Source organism: Anopheles arabiensis, chromosome 3 (genome assembly GCF_016920715.1).
Source record: "Anopheles arabiensis isolate DONGOLA chromosome 3, AaraD3, whole genome shotgun sequence".
NCBI lineage: Eukaryota > Metazoa > Arthropoda > Insecta > Diptera > Culicidae > Anopheles > Anopheles arabiensis.
In genome coordinates, this window is record NC_053518.1 from 10,418,219 (window position 1) to 10,439,709 (window position 21,491).

Genomic DNA, 21,491 nt, shown 5'->3' on the forward strand with positions numbered 1-21,491 from the left:
AAAAAGGTTCAAACAAAATGAAAGGAAAACTGTTCCTCGGCTTGCTCATTAGGGCCATTTGCAAGTGATGGACGTTTTTGGGGTGTACACCTGGCGCCTTTTCGCGTATAACATTGTAGCAAATGTCCTGGTGAGCTTAAGCTTTCGGCTGTGTCTCCTCACAAAACTCCTTGTTAAGCTGTTAGCGTAAGGTTGATTATACGATGTCTCCTCCATGAACTTTAAATTATTATCCCTGCTGGTTTAATCGCACTTGGTGGCAAGAAAATACAGCATTTTCCTCCCCTAACTCGGCCCCAAAATACACAAAACAACACTTTGAGTGACTAAGTGTTGAATAAAAGTAGATGAAAACGGTTGGTAATCATTATTCAAGCATCAACGAATCCTTCAGAGCTCCTCCACAAATTGCCCGCCTTGCTCTCATGCTCCAAAAACAGTTCCACGAAAGGACGAAATGGAATAAAATTTCATGTTAACACGAAAGCCACCACGCACGTGTATTGGGGAGAACACGGCATTTTGTTGTTGTTGTTATTGTGTGGGGTACGCCAGCAGTCCCGCACACACATTTTGGCTAGGACTTTTTTTGTTGTTGGTTCGTTCCATTCTTGCCCATCGCCCACTCCGAAAAACCTAACCAACAACCAGTGTGCTGTTGTTCTTGTTGTTATTGTGGGTATTGCAAGAAGGCAAACGAAAAGGGAGCACACCTCTGGGCTCTTCTGCCCCTCTCCACTCCACTCAAACTCTCAACTCATCCTGGATGTTTGTGAGCGAAGTTTGTGTAATTAATTAGCCTCTGAAGGTGGCATTTACATAGCCGGAGCGGATATGCCGTTGACGACGGCCAGGCCAGGCAAAGCGACCACCGCCAGTCCGGGACCACCATCGCCCACCGAAAGTAAACCTGGTGGAGTTGTTAGCCGGAGCTGGAGCGGTTTTGAAGGGACCGTTTGGATGCCCGGTGATGCGTAAGTCTCCCCCGCGGGGACGTTTTTGGGGAGGTCCACCGACACACACACACAGATGCACAGCACACGCCGGGTGATGGTGTAAGCTAGATTACGTGAGCCCCAAAAATGTGTGTCCGTGGCAAAATTCGAAATCGAAAGAAAACATTGCGCCGTTTGGTGGTTTTATCGCTCCATATTGGCAACGGTGGAGAGGGTTTTTTGTAGGCTTCTCCTTGTCACATCCTTTCCGACAATGTCCTAGGTCCTTTTTCTTCACAAATGCGGAATAATGGTGACAAGATGAAGCGCTGATGATATAAATTTTTCGTTTTGGTTGAATTCACTCACAAAATCCACCGTTGTCGTTGTGTGTGTGTGTTTGTCTTATTTCACACTACACCAGGGACCTAGGAACGGGGGTGGGAGGGGAGGTGCGAAAAGGGATGTTCTTTTTTTCGCTGGAGAAGTAAGGGTGGGAAGAACTTTCTATAAACACCTTTGGCTATACACACACGCACTTGTCCACTCGGTGCCCACGCGTTGTGTAACATCCACACTGTGTGCTGTAAAGGCTTCTTCGATCGGTTTCGATTTCGCTTCCTTTCGCTGCAGGCTACTACTACCACACATACACACACACACAGCTGGTCTTCGAGCAGGGAAGTTGGCAGAGGCTCGGCGACGCTTGCCAGGATTTCGGGTGCCGCGTTACATCAGCAGCAGCTTGTGCGGTGGAGGAAAACGCAGCTCCAGTACGCTTTTTTTTTTGTTTCCGAACAGTCAAAAAGGCACTCTTTACTAGGTAAAATGGAAATTCGTTCCCTTTGCAACGCGTGTGAAGATCGATGCACTTGCCAGAAACACACACGGTTCTTATGTGTGTGTGTGTCGTTTTTTCAACCAACCCAACACAATAAAAAAGCCACCCGCTCGCAGGAGCCGACAAAACTGCGTGCACAGACAGGGCTGCTCCGTTTTCCGTCACACACTGTACAACTACACAGCGCCGTGACTACTGCTGTCAAAACCGTTGCTGCGGCGCTCAGTGTGTGTGTGTGTGAGTGCCTTTATTTTGTGCTGTCAATTGGATGAGCGCGCGAGAGAGAGAGAGAGAGCGAGAGCGTGAAACCGAGTGTGTGCTGTCACGTGAGAGGGTTGTTCGTTCCCAGTGTGTGACGTACACAGCATATCTCGGTTTGGGGGGATGAAACGATAAAATAGGGGTCGTCGTGATTCACCATCTCCCCCCGCCCAACACGCCGTATTTTAATACTAATTTGTGTGACAAATTTTAAATTTACGGCTGTCTTCTTCTTCTACAAGCAGATCAGATATTCCGACCACTGTTCCTGCTGCTGCTGCTGCTGCTGCTTTGGGAGACAAAAGTTAGCGCAGCAAACGCAGAGCGAGAGAGAGAGAGCAGTGAGAGTGAGTTAAAAAAAGAGCACGGTTCATTTTTGGTATCTTCACGGCAAAGGTGTCCCTGCTCGTGCTGGCCCATTCCCTTCAACCCTTCGCGCACGTACACTTCAGCACACTCGCACACACACACACACTGTACTAGGTGGGGACACATACACACACATGGTGGCGCGCGCGAGCAAAAAGCCCCCAACCCCCGGGCCCCGCTCGTCATCCCCATCACACACAAGTATCGATTTTGGACACGGATGGCCCCCGCAGAATACTAAAAAAAAGGTGAACCCCACTTCTCGGCTCCGTTTTACGAAAAGGAGGAAAAAAATTGCACCAGGCACACATACGAATCCCCCACACAAACACGCACGCACGCACACAACGCTACAAAGCGAGGGATGAAGGGACGATTCACCGCAGAAAAAGTTCACTTTCAAGCACAACCTCCTTTGAAGAACAGAGCTGCCCCTTGGGGGGGGGGGACGATTTTTTTGCACTAGAGCTCGAACGAAAAAAACTCAAAAGCAAATTTTGCACCCACAAACGGACGAGCATTTTTCACTTTTCTTTTTGTTTCCCTCTGTTGAGGATACGATGAGGGTTTCCCCGTGCTGGGGCTAAAAATTGCACACCCGAGCAGTATGTGTGTGTGTGTATGGGCACAGACTTACTACAAACCAGCCGCCACACAGAAGCACACAGCACAGCTCACCACCGCACACGAACAAAACGAAAAACACGCGACAGCGCACTTCCACCGCCAGCGAACGAATGCTCCGAGAGGAAAGCGCGTAGTGAACCAGCACCGTTTTTGTTCTTTGCCACACAGCGACAGCCGAGCACACCGAGAGCACCCGCCAGTACACTACCCCCTCCCCCCTGATGACACACACACACGGCGCAGCCAGCCCCCTGTGCCGTCCATGGGCTGCTTCGATCGGGTTTGTGCTGCGGTGGGTGCGGATTTGGGGGGTTGATGTTGACGTGCGGGCTGGGTGGGGGGGGGGGTGAAGATAGAAACCCCTGGCTACTACGCGAGACGAATGTGTGTTGGAGGAATAAACACACTAGCGCGCGTACACGTGTGCGTGTGTGTGTGCCCGTGCGGTGCTGGTTGCTATTATTATTGGCTTTTACGGCCACCCTCGGACCATAAACCGCCTCCTTGCCTCCCCCGCACCGCAACCGTTCTACGGGGATGTTCTGCTAACCCGCTGTTCCTTCACATCCTCCTCCTCCTCCTTCCTACAACGAGACAACGGGATCGTTAATCACCCATCCACCGACCCGCCGGCCATCCCTGCCTGCCTAATGGCAATGTCATTTGCGGGGCCACTTTGCCTTCCGTCCCCGTCTGTTCGCTCGGCATGGCAAGTATGATAAGCCGAATTTCGATGTGCCAGTGTGTTATCACTGGGCTGCGTGCGTGCGTGCGTGCGTTCACGTTCTTTTCTTCCTTTTTTCCCCCAATCCGTGCGCCCCTTCTCACGCCTCATCGTGTTACGTTCGGTGGGCCCTCCGCAATGCAGAGCCTCTCACGGGTGTTGTGTGTGGTTCCGCAATGTTTGGATAGCCAGCCACGAGATTAGAACCGCTTCTCGCTGCTGCTGCTGCTGTGTGGATGCTGTATTTCACTGATAATTCCTGCACACAGTCACTCCGCTGCTCCGCATAGCAGCGGCAGCAGCAAATATTGCACCTGGCGACGACCCGATTCCAATTGGATTCCACTAAGACAGGACAGACTCACACACTTTGACAGTGGCGCAAATACACTTGGGCCCTTGAGCACGGGGTACTTTTCCGCTCGTTCTGTTGGCAACTCCCGTGCCGGAGGATTATTGTTTTGCAGTGGCGGGACACACACACGGCACATTCCGTTCTTCACATCATTTGCGATTGAGCGTAGCTTTATGGGATGGTTGCAACCCAATACGACGACGACAACCACCATCACACACCGATGCCTGGCCTTGAAGGGTGAGGCGATTGCACGGGCGAATGCAAAGAAAACGGGACACCAGTCCCCCTCCCCCCACCTGGACGATATCGGTAACGGTGTTGAGGGTTGTGTAAGCTTGGCTAGAAATGAAAACTTAAATAGCGAAACCCTACCAACACTGGCCACACTCGGACAAGCTGTACACGGGTTAAAGGTGCTTCCTCACTTTTACCTTATCAATACGAGCGATGATCGAAAAGTTGAGCTCTGTATTGGGATGGGTACGGCCATCGATTTGCGTTGAGTGCTGTCAAGCGCGGTAGCCATGTTTTATTTATTGGGGTTTGACAGCAATTGACAATCGTGCGCCCATTTGACGAAGAAATCAAATTCATTTCTTTTATGATTTTTTTTTGCAATTTAGAGTGCTGAAAAATGCATTGTAAAAGGAATGCATAAACAAGGAATTAATTTTACTACAGTAAATCACTGGAAATTCAAAATGGTGCATATAGCTAAGATGTGATTCTCCATTAATTTATTTTAATTCATTTGAAATCGGTTTCATTTTTCAGCAACAGTTTAAGAAATGTTGGAGTTTCGATTCTACTCCAAAATATTTAAAATCTATGATAATTTTCGTTCCGTTCTATTATGTCATGCTCATGTTGGGAGTTTCTTGTATTATTTTTTAACGAAACTTTAACTTGTGAACTGAACGAAAATGTCAAGCCCACGGTTCATCGCCCCACTGCCAGTTGTACGGCAAGCACGGATAATGCGTATGTTGCGAGTTCTTTTGTTAGTTTTGCAAATGATCGGCCACTCGCAGTTGAAAAGCGTTCAACGGTAAACGGTCGCCATTTTCCGTAAGCAAAAGTTATCATTGCAATCGTGCCTTGTAGGTGGCAATAAAGCGCACAAAATGGAAGACGCGATGGAAGCATTGAAAATAGCTGCAATCGATGCAGACGGAACTGCGTTTAAAGCTACAAATGAAAATAGTGAATGTGACCAGTTGACAGTACCAGCGGTCGACAGTAAGTAAAAACTATAGTAAACAGCGTATGTAATTTTACTCATTTCCGTATGAATCGCCATGGTCATAAAGGGGTATTTTCCATCGACTTGTCACGTCCTGTAGTTTGTTGTTGTTGTTGTGTGTGTTTGAATGTTTTTTTTTTTTGTTGCAAAGACAAGACCATCCGAAACATTTGTTAATCTTTCTTATTTCCGTGTGTAGTGAAACCAGAGATCTTTGTTGATGAAACCGGCGCTATGGATGCTGATGAAACCGATGAATCTTCGGAAGACGAAAACAATGATGTCAAAGATGAAAAGGTGCAACGAGAGACGTTGCAAGAAAACCTTCGTAATTGGGCCCTAAGTAACAAGGCGTCTAACGCCTGCATCGATAGCTTGTTGCGTCTCATGCGAAACAATCGCCTTTTTATCGATGTACCGGATTCGGCAAGCGAGCTACTAGCGAGCCCCGAGCAGCCAAAGAAATAGTTGACCGCGGCTCCTGGTTGACCGAGTGAATATGTACCGCAGAAAATTGTAGGTAATTTAGCACTAAGTGTTTCCCCTGCAGTGTGTAACTCCTAATTTTTCATTTTAGATGCAGCCAACTTACAGAATTAATCTGTAAATCATTTGCATTAGCAGGTCTAATGTTGGATTTCCCACACGGATGCAAGAAGGACATTAAATTCGAATAAGGTCTTACACCAAAGCTGGATACAACGAGCGAAAATGGTAGCGTTTGTGAATAAAGTCTACCTTACATGGGTTACATAGGTTGCATGGGTTACGCAAATATTTGATGCATATGTTTTGTCATACTTCACAAGGAAGCTCCTCACTTACCGAGTAGGAACAAAGCCTTTTGTTTAAATAAATTGTATAAATTGAATTAATATCGAGCATAATAATGAAATACCTAGATGGATTTTAGCAATACAAATACATCGCATCACTTTTATGGAACAATATAAGATTTTGTCAGTACAGAAATTGTTTGAAATACAATTCTCATCAACACAAGGGTTAATCCTTTTCGGCGGATCGGAATTGCGTCTCATCCGGAGCCAAAGTGCCTATCACTACAAACTTAACGAAACAGAATAAACTTCTAAAGTCAGGCCTAAATTCACTAAGAAATGCCCTGCATAACACACACTGTGGCTGATTCACATTCATTTGAATTCAATTTCATCTTAGAATTTATGATTCATTTGGAGCTGATTTGCTTCTTCCCAAAACGGTAAAAGTAAGGCTCAGCCCTCTACGTTACGCTAGCGTTACACGTAACGCCTGTTTATCACAAACCCAAGCAGCATTTTTGAACGTTTGTTTTAACCGCCGTGGATGAGCAAATTAATAGATTATCATGTCTTAATATTGTTTTCTTTTATATGAACAAACATAAATAAGTACAGCAATCGCTAATAAAGATAAATTCATTGATAATTCATTAGTATAAATATATACTAATATTATTATTAGGCTATCATTTTTAACAGCAATCAGAGTTGTAACAACTTCAAGAATTATAATTATAACATTCTTTTACATAAATAATACATAATAAAATATGATTATTTATTTATTTACCCAGTTATTGATAAAGTAGGATAATGAAATACTTTCAAGTATTCATTAACTTCATTAACCTAATTTTTAAAAAGAGCCCTTGTATCTAAAGTAATTTTTATTCGAAATGGCCGGAAATATTGATTGGAAAGGTAATAATTATATTTCAAATATATAATTTAATTATAATTATTTTTTATATTTTATATTTTCTAATCATAGGAAATGTTACTCCAATTGAAAGCTTTTGGGGTGTTCATGAGCTTCCTTCTTTCAGACTTTTTTTCATTATTCATAGTGCAGCAATGAAAAATATGAAACCTGTTATTTAATTGTTATTTAAAATTAAATCTCCTAGATATCGATTCATCTTAAAGCAATTAACTTTTTTTTCATCGCAATTTAAAATGTTTTTTATTCTAATAATGTACATTGGTCGGTCGCTTGGATGACAAAACTGTAATAAAAATGTTGCTTGGGAATATTTTAAGGGACGTAACGCTTCTCCAATGTAACGTAGAGGGCTGAGCCTTACTTTAACCCCCAAAACAGCTAGAATAATGCTTAAACTTATAATATAAACGCACTGACATTCTGCACATTTGCCCATCTCTACTGAAAGCAGCAAAACATTCGGAAGGTATCGAACAATAACATCGAACGATAGAAATAACCAATTCCTTTTTAGCAAAAACCGATCAAAAGCAGTAAATATTTCAAATTTGGTGATATTTCAGTGACATTTGAAAAGAAAGAATAAATAATCGTAATCAATGAGGTACTCGGCAAATTAAAACCTGAATTTACGCACCAGCTTTACCACCTTGGCGATCGTCGAATCCTGTCGATTGCTCTGCAATAAACCCACCCGTACGGCTCTGCCCTACAGCTTGCGAAGGTAACCATCTTGCCAAACACTTTGCGTAGAACTTGCTAGCGATCAGATTCGTGTGCGTGTGTACGACCGAAGAAATCATTGTGAAAGCCATCTCGCTACATCCAGTGTGTTTCGGAACGAGCGTTTTCCATTGTTTTCTGTGTGTTTTCTCTGTGTGTTGAGCGAGAATAGAAGAAGCAGCTGAATAACAACAGTGGTCACCAGCGACAAATACGATCGACATCACATTTCGATCGTAAACATCCAGCAACAAGGCGCCGCGAGAGCACACCCTCGGGGAAACTACCTTGTTCCCCCGCCATTGTTCTGCCTCAACCCGGTGTGTGCGTGTGTGAGTGTGACCCAGTAAAAGCAGCGAAAATGATGGAAAAATACAAGTCCTCTTTAGACAGCTATATGTAGCCTGGTGTCTAGGTGTGCGTGCGTGCGTGTGTGTGTGTGGTTACAATTTTCCAAATCTTTCTGAGCGAGCTGAAAAAGGTACAAGAAAGCGAACAAAACAAACTTGATGCACTACCCGTAAGTGGTGCATATTTTCCGTTCGATTACATTCCGAAGGCAACGCGCGATACAGCGAAGCGTCAGGAAAAGGGTGTTGTGCAGGGTGTGCAGCAGCAGGGAGCAACACAAAAGCTCGGGAGAATACAAGAAGAAAAAGCAACAAAAAAACTTGCCTCTGTGTGTGGTGCAGTGCGTCGTGTTTTCGGTGCGTATGTGTGTGTGTGCGTGTGTTTGTACACAGTGCGTAAGTGCGTACGAGTGTACCTATTTTCGTATGCGTGCGTGAAGAGCCTCCCCTCTCCGCTCTAGCTACTCGAGCTCCTCGGAAACGTGTTTTTTCGTGAAAATGCGCTAGAAGTTTCCCGTACTTCTTGTTTCTTGTGGGGAAAAGTGTGTCACAAGCCACACGAAAGCAAAGATATCCTGTTTTTCTGACGCGCGCGCGTGTATGTGTGTGTGAGAGAGAGAAAGATAATTATTGACAAAAGCGCTTACATTACCGAAGCCTGTGTTGAAGGTCAGCACAAGGATTTCGACTAAGGAAAAGGTATAAATTGCCGCGCCGACATCGATGCAAAGTTTGCCGCTACCGTTACGAAAGCGAGGTCTCTACGAATTGACGGTAAAATTGATAATTTGACCATATAAACAAAGGCGGTGGAAGTGAACAGAACGACGACAACAACAACAACATCCGACCCTTTGCTGAAACAAGAAGAAGAAGCCCCCCGTCTGTGTACAAACGAAACGACGGGTCGTCGTGTGTGAATCGTTTCGTAAACGCGCATCCAAGTGTGCGTGCCAAGCGTGCGTCAGCATCGTCGCACACCACTACACGGACAGCTCTGCTCGGTGACGCAGTGCTCTGCCTAATAACAGTGTGTGTTTTCGAATCTTCTTTCCGCTTTGTGCTGAAAAGCGGTTCCTGCTGACCACTGAACAAATCCAACGGGATAAATAAAGGATTAGAAAATCCTACGGAATCCCAACGCGTTTGTTCTATAAACGATTGGCGTTATTACCACTACTACTACTACTACGATTACTTGCCAGGTAGCCGGCAAGGGCAAGACACGCTTTCTCCGTACTTAAATGAGCCCGCAACAACCAGTCGCCTTCGTTGCCGCCGTCGTCGTCCCCGCCACCGCTAACAGCAGCAGCCAGCAGCACCGTATTAATAGCAGCAGTCGGAGCCGCCACCCCCAGCAGGTCGCGAGCACGAAACTGTTCAAGAAGAAGCTCTGCGTTCACCCGACGACCATGTTCAGAATCGTGCCGATGATCAGCAACGGCCTGATAAGATCGCCCAAGATGGTCAAATACTCAGCCGCCCCGTGCCGGAGTTGCCCGACGGTGTGCCACCAGCCACTGCTGTACTAAGAAGCGCGCGCGCGTGTGTGTGTGAGAGTGTGGTGTTACCGCGCCCCCCTGATCACTGTTCGTCAGTCGTCCAGTTTGGCCAGTTTTGCAGCGCGCGGCCCCCTGTAGCTTTGTAAGCGTACCATAAATAAGGCATCGTTTAACTATTGGTTTGGTGAAACAGTTGTAAGCACTACTACAACAACGAGACAGAGAGAGAGAGAGAAAAGCACACGAACAACCTGTGCCGAACATTGTGGATTATAATAGCAAAACATATCGAAGAAAATATTGTTCAACAACAACACACATACACACTAAGGAAAACCCAATAAGAAACACAAGAGACCGTAAAGATCGATTGTGCATCAACGAGAGGAAAATCGTTGTAACTTCCTCCCCCACCCATCAAGTTGGGCATTGTTTTTGCATTGACACACCTGGAAAACAGCTCCCCGAAATCAAGATGAAGCTGCTGGAAAGTACCCGGTTCGAGGCGGTCAACAACAAGCTGCACATCCAGACCGGCGACAGCACGATCTACGGCCGGATCGAGTCGTACTCGTGCAAGATGGCGGGCAACGATAAGGCCCTGTACAAGCGGTTCACCTCGGAGCAGGCTCCGACCGATCTGCAGGCCCTGTCGCCGCCGCAAACCCTGCAGGACATGTCGCCCCAGATCCTGCGCAGCAGCCTGTCCGGGGACGAGGGCGTCACGCTGTGCGATACGATTTCGCGCAAGACGCTGTTCTACCTGATCGCGACGCTGAACGCCGCGTTCGAGCCGGACTATGACTTCAGCGATGCTAGGGTAAGAGAAAGAGGTTGCAAATCGAAGCAAGCGACGAAATTCTTTTACTCGAATGGGCAAAAGGGTGGGACTAAATCCCTTCAAAGGGGATAATGCGCCATTACTAATACCACTTTGAGTAGGCCAGGTTACTGCACGTAGTTTACTCGTCGGAAAGAGGATAAAATGCGCCTTTTCTATTAAATCACATTTTTCCCTTTTTTTTTAAACAGAACAAACCCTTGTTTGACCTTGCCACTGGGTCAGCCGGAGCAATCACATTTAACCCGACAACAGAAAAAGGGGAACCAAAAATAAAGCGAAAAATACACTCCCAACTTTCGTAGCAGATGTAATGCAGCAAAGAAGGAAGAAAATAGCAGGTGAAAACACAGCTCCTTGGTGGTTTGTTTTCAGCTGCGTACACAGAAACAAAAAATGCTTCTCACCCACTTGCTGCCTCAGCACAACAAACCGAATCTGTCTCCTCGCCGGGCGGGGGAAATCAGCATCCCCATAAACCTCGCCAATCTTTATTAGTAAACAGTACGTTCTTGCGTTTGTGTGGGGCGAACGAGCGCGCGCGCGCGCAAAAATTGCCCTGCTGAGGTGCTGAGGACTGGGGGTATCCTTGACATAGCGCGAGGCAGGATGCGGGAGTAGTGCGGTGGCCAGAAAGACAACCAGCCGCTGCGGTGTCCGATGGTCATGTTCTGCTATATTTATAGTTGTTTTGCTCTGTGCAGCCAGAAAAGGCCGTGTGTCCGTTGTTATTTGCGTCACGCGCGCTGCTCCTCTGGGTCGATACATAATTTTGTTTTGGTTTTTTATTTTATCTTTGTGTGTGAGAAATGTACGTCGTTTAGTGTTTGCTTGCTTGCTCTCAGAATATTTAGAATCATAACAGTAATTTCCGTTAAAATTTGCTCCCAAATACCAACCGCACGATTGATCGGTGCGATCATAAATAAGGGTCTCTCGATGGTGGAGAGTTTAATTTTTCCGGTCTTGATTGCCTTTTGCCAACCAACAATGCACACACACACGGGCACACATCAACAAAACTGGTTATCGACCCTTGAACGTTCTCCTGTTGCCTTCATAAACGGATACCATAAACAGAAGAGCGCTTACGCGTAGCTTGCTAACACACACGCCTTATGCTACCCATCATGGGCATGGGCTTTCGATGCTTGTTTCGAAGATTCCTCACCAGTGCGGGCACTGATGTAATAACTGCCCGACCTCCGTCTGGGGTTGTTTTGTTTCAGCCTCAACCGCATACGGCTCCGGTGTAAAGAGACTGTTGTGGTGCAACGGACGTAAGATGGAGATGGTCACTACCATTTATCTTGAAAGTTAATCGTTTCTCTAGATTTTTGCCAGCATTTTGGTGCAATAAATTGGATGAAAGCATTTCATTTTGTGTGAAATTGGGACCTTAATTCCAACAATTGAATCAGGAGATTTTTTAGCTTTTATATAACAACATGAATATTGTCGTCTCTCTGTGGCTGTCCCTTTTTATGATAAATACGCCTGAGGAAGTACAATATCCAAATAAGAACTAACTGGCCCCTTCCAACTCATCTTTACAATATCACTTGTAGGTTGTGTAGTACTTCTCACATGTGTGTGCGTGTGTTTTCAATGGAAAAACCATCGCCTCTACGCCGTACAGCGTATCGCCATTTGCATAAATTTCCCTACCCCTTTTCCCGTCTCGTGATCACACTATATGCTCGCTCCAGCAGACGATAATAATGACTAACGTTAACCGTTCTTTCTCTCCTCTCCCGCCTTGCCCAGAGCCATGAGTTCAGCAAGGAACCGTCGCTGCAATGGGTGCTGAACTCGATCGAGGGCAACCTGGGCCCGGTGGCGGGCGAACAGTACAGCAAGATCCGCCACGCCCTCTGGACGACGATCGAGGACGAGATCTCGCTGAAGGACTGCGACATCTACAGCTACAATCCGGACCTGAACTCGGACCCGTTCGGCGAGCCGGGCTGCCTCTGGTCGTTCAACTACTTCTTCTACAACAAGAAGCTGAAGCGCATCGTTTTCTTCCACTGCCGTGCGATCAAGTGAGTATTTGGGGCGCGCGGGCGCGCGCTTTCCCCCAAGGAGGGGTGCGGTGAGGTCAAGCACTTTGTCGGGGCGTCACAAACACACCACCACCCCTCCTTATAAACGCGTTTTGTTGATGCGTTTCGGTTTGTTTTCGGCGCTCCGAAAAAAAGAGGCAAAGAAGAGGCAACGTGCGTTTTGGTTTGGATACGGTCTAGTGCTGCCAGTGACCAGCCCGCGGAAAATGTACAGGCATCGGCTTTGTTTTGTTTGATTTACGAGCAGTTTGCGCCCTCCAATACGTTGACCCCCGAGCGTGATCGAATGAAATATCATCAAACGGTTGCAATTAATTCCATTTTTTTTGGTGTGGTGTTGCTGCTTGTTATAAACTAATCGCAATTTCATATATTTGCGATGCAATTTGAGCTGAAAAAAACGCTATTGTGGCTTTCTTTCACCCTACCTATCGGCTGTTGTGTTAATTCCGTGCGAGAAATGTCTGCTGCAAATATTATTCACTAGCTGGATGCATATTTAAAATGCCCTCCTCTCAGCAGCCGGGGCCAGCAGAGCTTCACCCACGAAGCGTTAAATAGTTCCGCTAGCAGCACCACCAAACGGGGGTTGCAAAAAGCGATTGCTGTCTGTCTTGTGGGCCTTACCGTTTGCGCAAATACATATTTCATAAGCGAGAAAAGAAGTGCGGTACGTCGTATCGTTGTTTTGTTTTGGAGTTTGCAGATTTCGTTATATCCGCGCGCTAAAAGAGGATGCTTTTCGCAACAACAAAAAAAGGAGTAAAATATCGGCAACCCGCCGCCGCCGTCGCCGCCGTCCTTTACGGAGCGTGTAACGATGTGCGCACTGACGTGCGGAATGCAATTTTAGGTTTGCGTTTTCGTTAAACCTTAAAAAGCAACAATTGCTCGCTCTCGTGTGCGCCTGTCGTCGTCTAATGTGTGTGCTCTGTGTGTGTTTCGGCAAGCAGATTCCAAAGTATTTTTAGACAAAACATTGATCAAACGCTTGAAACGGTGCGCACACCGCTTTCGGAGGGTAGAAGAAGAAGGTAGACGCTTTGTCATCTCGTCTAACCATGACTCCATTTGAGTTACAGGGTTTTCCAGGGGTTCTCATAGCTGTGGGACACTTTCTTAACTCTTTCTAATGGGAAATGAACTTTATATGATGAGAGAAGAGACTCTATGGTACCCATTTTGGATTCCTATTGGATTTGTCCAACAAGGGTGCTATAGAGTCCAATTGCTTTCACATATAGTTCATTTCGTGTAAGAAAGAGTCATGAAAGTATCCCACAAGTCCCCTGAAAACCCTTGTATTGCTGAACATGAAAGATTGCAATGGAAATGCATGTAGTTTGCGGTTTAATGTAGTCTCATTACATTAAATGCTGCTTTTTACGGGTTCGTTAATCTTGCTGTGTGTGTCGCACGTATCACAGAAGCCCTTACTGACGATCAATGTGTGTGTGTGCCAAAAACAACAAGCAACAACAAAGTTTTGTCGGATAAGGTTAACCAAGCCCCTAGCCTAGCCCATGATCGTCGATGCTAGTCGATGACTCAAGCATAAAAGAGCCAAAGTAGGGCGAAAGCCTCCTAACTGTGTAACGATCTCTTGCTCTCTCTCTTTCGCGTCCAACCATAGTTAATTTTGTTATTTTTTTGCTCAAAATTTAACGACTTTTACTGACGCTAAGTACGTTTCCAACACTTTTACTCGCCACTATAACTAAACCCACTGCTTTGTTTATGCATTCATAAACCCTCACTCCACTCCCCGCCATAAAGCGGGGAGAGAAGTTCCTTCGTTTATCAAAACAGAACGTGCCAGAATAGTTCCAGCGTTCCGTCGCCGGGGTAGAACAGTCCCACCGGCTCGAAGTTGCCGATGTAGGCAAAAATGTCTTTCCGCGATCGATTTTCCTACAACCCCGGTTGTGCTATAAATAAATGCACAACACACACACACACACTGCACGATGGGTACAAAGCGTTTGTTAAGACCAGCCGGCCAGCCAAACGCCAAAAGGGGTCCAGTTATTGCAATAAGGCCATTACCGGTGGGGAGCTGGGTGATTTATTTATTGAACACTTTGTTGATTTGTTGATTCTCTTCTTTTGTGTCTTTTTAACTGTTGTGTACTAAAATCTGGCTCTTTTTATCTATTTTTTTTTCTCTCCCTTTTTCAGCTCGGTTTATGTGGACTCTGGATTTTCGAGCGATTTCGCAATGGAAGATGACGAATGTTACTAAATGCCAGGACGATTTGCCGACTCCCTAAGACAACCCTTATGCGAGGGATACGGCTAACCGATCGAAAAGGATCCCTTTTTCCCATCCACGCGATCGTTTGACCTTTGATTATAACATTTTCTAACTTCTTTTAACAATAGCTTTATATAGCATCATGACGAGACCAAATTGTCGTCTGATATCGTTTTTTTCTCCCCTTTTTTCGTTTTCAATTTGTCAACCACGATGAACATTTAAAATTGTGTGTTTCAATTACAAGGAGCTTAGTGTTTTTCTTAGCGAAACTTAACGATAAAAAAGAGAGCACATACAAACGCACACACGTGCACACACATTCTTTATAAAAGCGCTAAAGCGAATCAGCTTTTTGAACGTTTTAAGCGCATTTGCAAACTTGATCTACATTACTTACTTTAATTTACTTATTTTTCCCCCTTATTACATTCTCTTTTTTCATTCAATTTATAATTTGTTCGTTTGCCTGTGTGTGTGCGTGTGATTTTGGGTTGTTGTGTGCTTTTACAAAAAAAAACAATTTACAATCAATTCTTTTAAGTTACTGTAGGCATTATTCTTCTTTGTGCGCGTGCTTTAAAGGCACCGATATTTGGGCACTCTCAGCAAGAAGTCATTAACAACCTCTACGTATGAACAATATTTCTTCGATATACATACATATATATATACACACAATGTAACGCTAGTAATTCACACTACCCGCAATGTGCAAAGTGCATCGTATGCAGCAAAACAACAGCAGCAACATCAGCAGCAACATCAGCAGCAGCGCCGAGCTATTATTGCGGAAGTATCATGCTAAGAGTAGAGAGAAACAAAAAAGAATTAAACAACAGTTTAAGCAGGAATAATACCAACCAAACCAAGAACCAAGACACGGCACCGTTACGTGAGGGCAGGTGAGAGCTGCGGTGTGAGAACTCGCGTAACGGTGAGTGCGCGATGCTGGCAATGTGTAGCCAACTGGAGCAGCGGGCGAGAGCTTAATAAGATAAATACTGTTTAGTTTAGGTAAGGCGAGAAGGTAGGAGAAGCTAAGGAGGGGGCGAGTGGGGTATGGAATGTTTGCTCCATCCATCAGTTCCCCGAGGTGGTGAGGCCTTCCTCATGCCCGTGCTATAAGTACATGTGGTGGGAATGCGCTAATTCCGCTCACGAAACACATGCTCTCGTGGATTATGACAAGAGACAGAGACAGATAGCGCAAAAAGGGCAAAGGAAGGGTTTTATTTGTGCTCATAAAGAGCGGTTAGAAGCGAAACAACACACACAACAACACACCTTCCAAAACAGCTAGCGTTTTCCGGTAGGGAAAAATGTGTGTTTAGTAGTGTTTTCGATGGAATAAGACAGACACACGGCGGCGCGGAGTCATTCTCCCGCACAGTTAAAGTGTTTTGTCGAGGGCTCACACAGACGGTAGCCGTTAGTAAAAGCTTAGTGGTAAGGTAGCTTTGCTCTTCCGCGAAACCTCCAGCCAAGCGTTTGTGTGTGATCGTCCCAAACGGTGGCGATCAGAACAACATCGCACGGTCTGGGTGGTTTCCCAGTTGGTGAGATTGCCCCTGTTTGCTGTTTGCGCGCGACGCGTGTGGCGTCTTTTGTCCCCTTTCGCTAAGCTCTCCAAGCTGAGCTCGAGGGGGTAAAAAGAAGGAGCGCACAGTGAAGGATATATCCTATTCCAGCACTGCTATCGTCTCCATTTTTATCACCATCACCGCCACGATGCCTCACCCGCAAACAGGGAGCAGTGTGTAGGTACACTGAGAGGGATAGGGCGGTTCCCGGCGGCAAACAACGACGGGACGGGAAGGGGCGAAACCTCCCCCTGCAAACCATCCTTGAATGCACATCACCACCGTGTGTGATGGGGGAAATCGTCTCCAAACAAAAGGGCATCGGCATTGAAAACATTAATAGGGAAGGGCATTGATGACCTTTCGTTTTTGGTTTTCGTGCCCGTGTCCACCATTCCCGTCCACCATCGACATTGTGTCCTGGTGTCCGATGGTGGGACCGCACGTGAGAACTATTTCACTGACTGTACCAATTTTGTGATATTAGATTCGTAAGTTTTATTCGTCTTTCGCCCCTCATCAGCTCATCGGGTTCCAATGGCTTTCAATACCATCCACAGCAAAACAGCTCTTTCGTTGGCATATATTTTGTTTTAATAGAAGGATGCATCTCCCTTCACACACTACAAGCGGTAAATCTTATCATACAATGCAACCGTTTGCAAATTTTAAACGTTCATAGTAATGCTGATATCCTTACATACAAAAAGGACACAAAACATGATAATCCCTAAGGCGCTCTATTGTAGAGAGGGCAGGCACGATACATCTCAGCGATGGTTCCCAGGCAAATCCGTAGTCGCTGTCACTGTCGTCACACTGCACATCCGCAGTCTCGCGCGCTGTACGTACGTACGGGGTCCACACCGTGTTTGGTCGTGCTATCTTATCTATCTAATCACAGCGCAAGATAGATAGGTAGGTAAAAAAAAGCGCGGCCAAACAAATAACAAACATCTTCGTGATTCATCAAATTACAAGCTCTGAAGTACAAAACCTCTACACGAAATGTGATAAGTAGCTTTTAGACCACGGGGGGACATAATAACAACCGAGTCGAGTTACCGGCAAAAGGGCGACAACCACGGCTTGCACGGAAATTGCGCTCGTACGTACAGTGTCGTGAGACGTGACAAAGCGGGGCTCCTCTCTGTCCAGTCGATCAGTTGGAAATTGGAAAGCAAAGATGAGATGAGATGTGGCTGAGCCGCCGTTCCCAATTCCGACCCCACCCCGCACTACTAGCAGGCAAAATGATCTCGTTTAGGGAGGACAGTGTTATTTATCGTAACCTAGCATTATATTAGCAGCAGCACTACGGGAGAACAGTGCTATGGGACGGAATTGAGGGACGCGCAAGAAGCAGCATTATTACATTCATGCCAGTGGTGAGGCAAGCTATTTGCGGGTTTGTTTGGCAACGGAACCGTCACAGTATCAGTCTGTATCAGTTGGTAAACATACGGAATCATCAATTTTCAAGACAGCACCTTGTTTTATCGGCTGTTTATCATACACACATCTAGCCTGATAAGCAGAGCGTCGTCCGGTGTAGCTGTTGTTTAATCCCGCCAACATTTGAGTAATGTAATCCTGTCCTTTTCTGCTAGTAGGAAGGATAGGGGGAGCACAATTTTTACGCTAATCACAAGATTAACGCATGCAACTGTATCTTTGGTGTGAGCAAGCATCCGATACAAACATGTTTCTTTCGATATCGGCAACTTAAGTCGGTTAAATATGGACTAGAGGGAGTAATGAATGTCTCAAGCATACTATTTTTTCCAACTGAAATGAGCTGCTGTGTATTAGAAAGTACCGGGAGATCGAGAGGGCGAATATTTAATAAAAGTTATAAATACACACACACCTACACATACTATATACAACACAACAACAGTAAAATTAAACTAATGATAAAAAACAGAAACGTTTCCGTAGGTGAACAGCGCAATACACACAGAAATGTCAATGCAGCAGCAAAATGTTAATGCAAAAATACACCATTACTACTTTTTGAACCCTTGCAAACAAGCAAACAAACAAAAATCTGCCCTTTTTCGAACCGTTCGATATCTTTGTTAAGGTTTAAACTCTCTAGCACTTGCACACTTGAAAGATAGCAATTCAGAAGAGAAGAAAGATATGTTAAAAAGAAAGGGCCAAAACAAAACAATAGAAAAGAAGAGAAATGTTTGCAGCAGCAAAGCGCATACCAAGCGCTCGCGCGAAACCAAGCGATGTATGTGTGTGTGATTGTGTGCACCACTTTATCATTATTTTTAATGTATTCTCTTTAGACAAATGCAAGATAGCAGAGAGCAACAAAAAACACCCGCGTAAATGGTTAAGGATAATAAAATATGGAGAGAAAACAAAATCGTTTTAAAAATGTAAAACAAAAGCTAACTAAAGACGTACGAAGATTACGGAGGAATGAAAGAAATTTGCTGCTTAATTAATCGTTCAGTTACTAATGCTTTCTTAATTCTTCCACTATTCTTCCAGAAAGGCTAGACAACGATGGAGTTCTTCCAACCAACTTCGAGATACACAGTTCATGCCGGTCGTTATAGTAACGGTCACGTTTTCATGATAATTCCAAACTGCTGGGAAGCCGTTACGTTGACCGCTCTAAAATTCTCTTACCTGAAAAAACGTAAAAAAAAACGATTCGCGAATTATTAATCCTTGTATTACTTAAAAACCAACTCCCCCCAACCAACCAATGTGTTTACATGACAGCATTTATTTGCTTTCGTATTTTTGTTTTGTTTTGGCCAATAGTTTTGCGTTTTCACTGTCTCAACTTCTTTTCAAACAGTTTGGTTTCACTACAATTTTTTTTCGCACTAAGGAGAAAGCGTGTTTATCCCATCTCTCCAGTTGCAAAATAAACTTCACAAATAGGTAGTAGTTTAATGTCTGCGTTTATCACCCGCCCGCCCGCAACTGCAAGGATACGGAGACGCCCATCTGCTATCATGTCTCCCCTTCTTACCGGGGAGGACGGGTTGTTTTTACACTTCTGTTTCCTTTTCCCTCCAGCAGTAGGCTACTACGCATAGATACCGGGGGCACAAAACACTCTCCCTCCCTGCTGAGTGGTGTTCGTCGCTTAAGCCTTGTAGGGGTAAAGCGCGCTTTAAAAGCATTTATTTTCTCCTGCAACGTTAACGCACGGCATAGTCCTGTCCTGTCCTCCAAATGGGATTAACAAACAAAAAATAAGTTTATAAGGTGCTTTCTTGTTTTTTTCTTTTTTCCCTACTTCTTCTCAGGTCATATCAGGTATCGAAAAGGGTTACTGGCAGGTAAGGGAAACGTAGCGGAAGATTCTAGTAGTAGATGAATAGGGTTCCGGTTTTTTTTTGTTTAAACTTTACTCTATTATAATTAGCAACTAGAATATTGCCATCCAGTAGGTGTGTTTGTGTGAAATATGCATAAGACAGGTGTGTAGTGTGTGTGTGTGTGTGCGTGGGTACATACACACACACAGCTATTGCATTGTTTGTCCCTTCGCCTACCTTTGTTGTACTTCGTTCGTTCGTTCAGATATTTTACGCTCCATGCTACACGTGAGTCTATCATAAGCGCATACAACTTACTACTCTATCTCTTCGATTTGTCGCGAATTAGTTTTTTTTGTTGTTGTTTGTTCTAACAAATCCTCATCGGCCGGCTTCCATAGAAAAAGTGTGAAATGTGTGTTTGTACACCGAAACAGAGACAGACAGACAGACAGTGAGAGAGCAAGAGAGTTAGAAACACGAGCAAAAACTCCCCCCCCCCTACCCGCCGTCTGCTCCAAGACACTTTCTTCACAACGCCACATCGCGCGCCACACACGGTTTCTCTCCGTTTCCGGTCGTAGTCGGCTTTGAAAACCTCGAGAAACCAATTCGTTGGTTGGATGCTAAATTCATGTGGTTTTTTTGTTTTAGTAACGCGTTCTAAAGTTTTAGCGGAAGGAGGTAAGGAATTTTCTAACATTTTAATGTACTTAGCTTGTGTGTTTGTGTGGGGGTTTTGCTTTAAATTTGCTTCGTTACGAATGTATTTGTCTTGTCTGTTGGCTCAGGTATCAGAGGGCGTGATGATGCTTCATTCGTTCTATTTATTGTTTCCTTTCTGACACGTCTCACACGGGATGGGTTCGCTTCCTTTTCTGTTAAAAAGTTGCTTCCACCTCCTCCAAATTCTCGGTTCAATTAAGAAAAGTATTTGCAATGTGTCCTCACCTTTTGGTATTCTTACTAGCTGCTAAATCCAACTCACCGAAATGCGACCGAAAAACATTTAAAGCCTACTATAGTATTTCTACATTATGCTCGAAGAAAACAGTCGACGGCGGCATTCGCGGACGCGCATTCGTTGCTAAGACTATCCCACACGGCAACAGTTTTGACGCAGTACACTTCTTCCAATTGCACAACGAACAATAGCTATTGCTATGGGAGAGAAAGAGAGGGAGAGAGGGGATTGTGTCCCAACCAGCTACTTTTTCTTCAATTTTCTACAGGTTAGTACTAAACAGCTTTTCTTTTTGGTACATATTAGAAGGGTAAGCAAAGCATCGATGATCTTTTTGTTTTGTCGCTAAATGGAACGAAACAATATTTATACAACAGCACCGAGCATTCATTGTTTTAAGTGCACAATGTGCTTGCAGTTGTGGAATGGAGTGTGAGGATTATTGCTTCATGGTATGGGATTTTTTTTTAAATCGCCTACAAAGCTTCGTTTATTGAACGTTTCCTTCAGTTTGGATGTGTTAAATTCAGTGTTTCGGGAAAAGTCTAGAGGTTTATTGAACTTAAAGGCAGGCTAAAATTCGACAGCTAATCAAAAAGAGAGGGATAAGTAGAAGCTTAATTATGGTCAACTTTACTAACTAACTGTAATCAAAATACTGGCATCGCCACTCAGTTACCCTAACAAAACACTGCGTTGATACACAAAAAAAGTGAGAATACAGGGTTTTCCCCAGGGGTTCTCATAGTTGTGGGATACTTCCTTGATTCTTTCTTATTGGAAGTGAACTTCATCTGTTGGAAATTGGATTCTATGGTACCCTTTTTGGACA

The 21,491-nt window shown here is 44.9% G+C and overlaps 3 protein-coding genes and 1 long non-coding RNA gene across 17 annotated transcripts in view; 2 read left to right on the top strand and 2 right to left on the bottom strand.

The window, feature by feature from the left end:
- LOC120902922 overlaps positions 1–4,634 on the bottom strand; it is a 69,400-nt gene extending 64,766 nt beyond the window's left edge. For 5 of the 13 annotated variants that reach the window (XM_040312016.1, XM_040312014.1, XM_040312013.1 and 2 more), the window contains exon 1: positions 3,044–3,177. The gene's annotated coding sequence lies outside the window, so the exon portion shown is untranslated. Of the gene's footprint in view, positions 1–1,452; positions 1,777–1,861; positions 1,985–3,043; positions 3,181–4,487 lie in introns of those variants that run through there. The other 8 variants (XM_040312018.1, XM_040312017.1, XM_040312010.1 and 5 more) reach the window with 8 other exon arrangements.
- Positions 4,635–5,067: 433 nt separating this feature from the next.
- Positions 5,068–6,229, top strand: LOC120901852. Of its 2 annotated transcripts, none has more exons than XR_005739332.1 (3): positions 5,068–5,354; positions 5,558–5,878; positions 5,936–6,229. XR_005739332.1 is itself a non-coding variant. In XM_040310176.1 (3 exons), the coding sequence occupies exons 1-2, from the start codon at positions 5,240–5,242 to the stop codon at positions 5,824–5,826; spliced, it is 384 nt and encodes a 127-aa protein (XP_040166110.1). In that variant the 5' UTR covers positions 5,068–5,239; the 3' UTR covers positions 5,827–5,874; positions 5,936–6,229. The 2 variants fall into 2 exon arrangements, 1 of the variants encoding a protein (XP_040166110.1); XM_040310176.1 differs by having other exon boundaries at positions 5,558–5,874.
- Positions 6,230–7,806: 1,577 nt separating this feature from the next.
- On the top strand, positions 7,807–18,782 carry LOC120899538 (repressor of RNA polymerase III transcription MAF1 homolog). The gene is made up of 3 exons (XM_040305506.1): positions 7,807–10,478; positions 12,267–12,544; positions 14,744–18,782. The coding sequence occupies exons 1-3, from the start codon at positions 10,134–10,136 to the stop codon at positions 14,805–14,807; spliced, it is 687 nt and encodes a 228-aa protein (XP_040161440.1). The 5' UTR covers positions 7,807–10,133; the 3' UTR covers positions 14,808–18,782.
- A 46-nt stretch (positions 18,783–18,828) lies between these two features.
- Positions 18,829–21,459, bottom strand: LOC120899539. The gene is made up of 2 exons (XR_005739068.1): positions 19,129–21,459; positions 18,829–19,051 (listed from the first exon to the last, which is right to left on the bottom strand). It is a non-coding gene; the product is annotated as an uncharacterized LOC120899539 (long non-coding RNA).
- Positions 21,460–21,491: the final 32 nt, after the last annotated feature.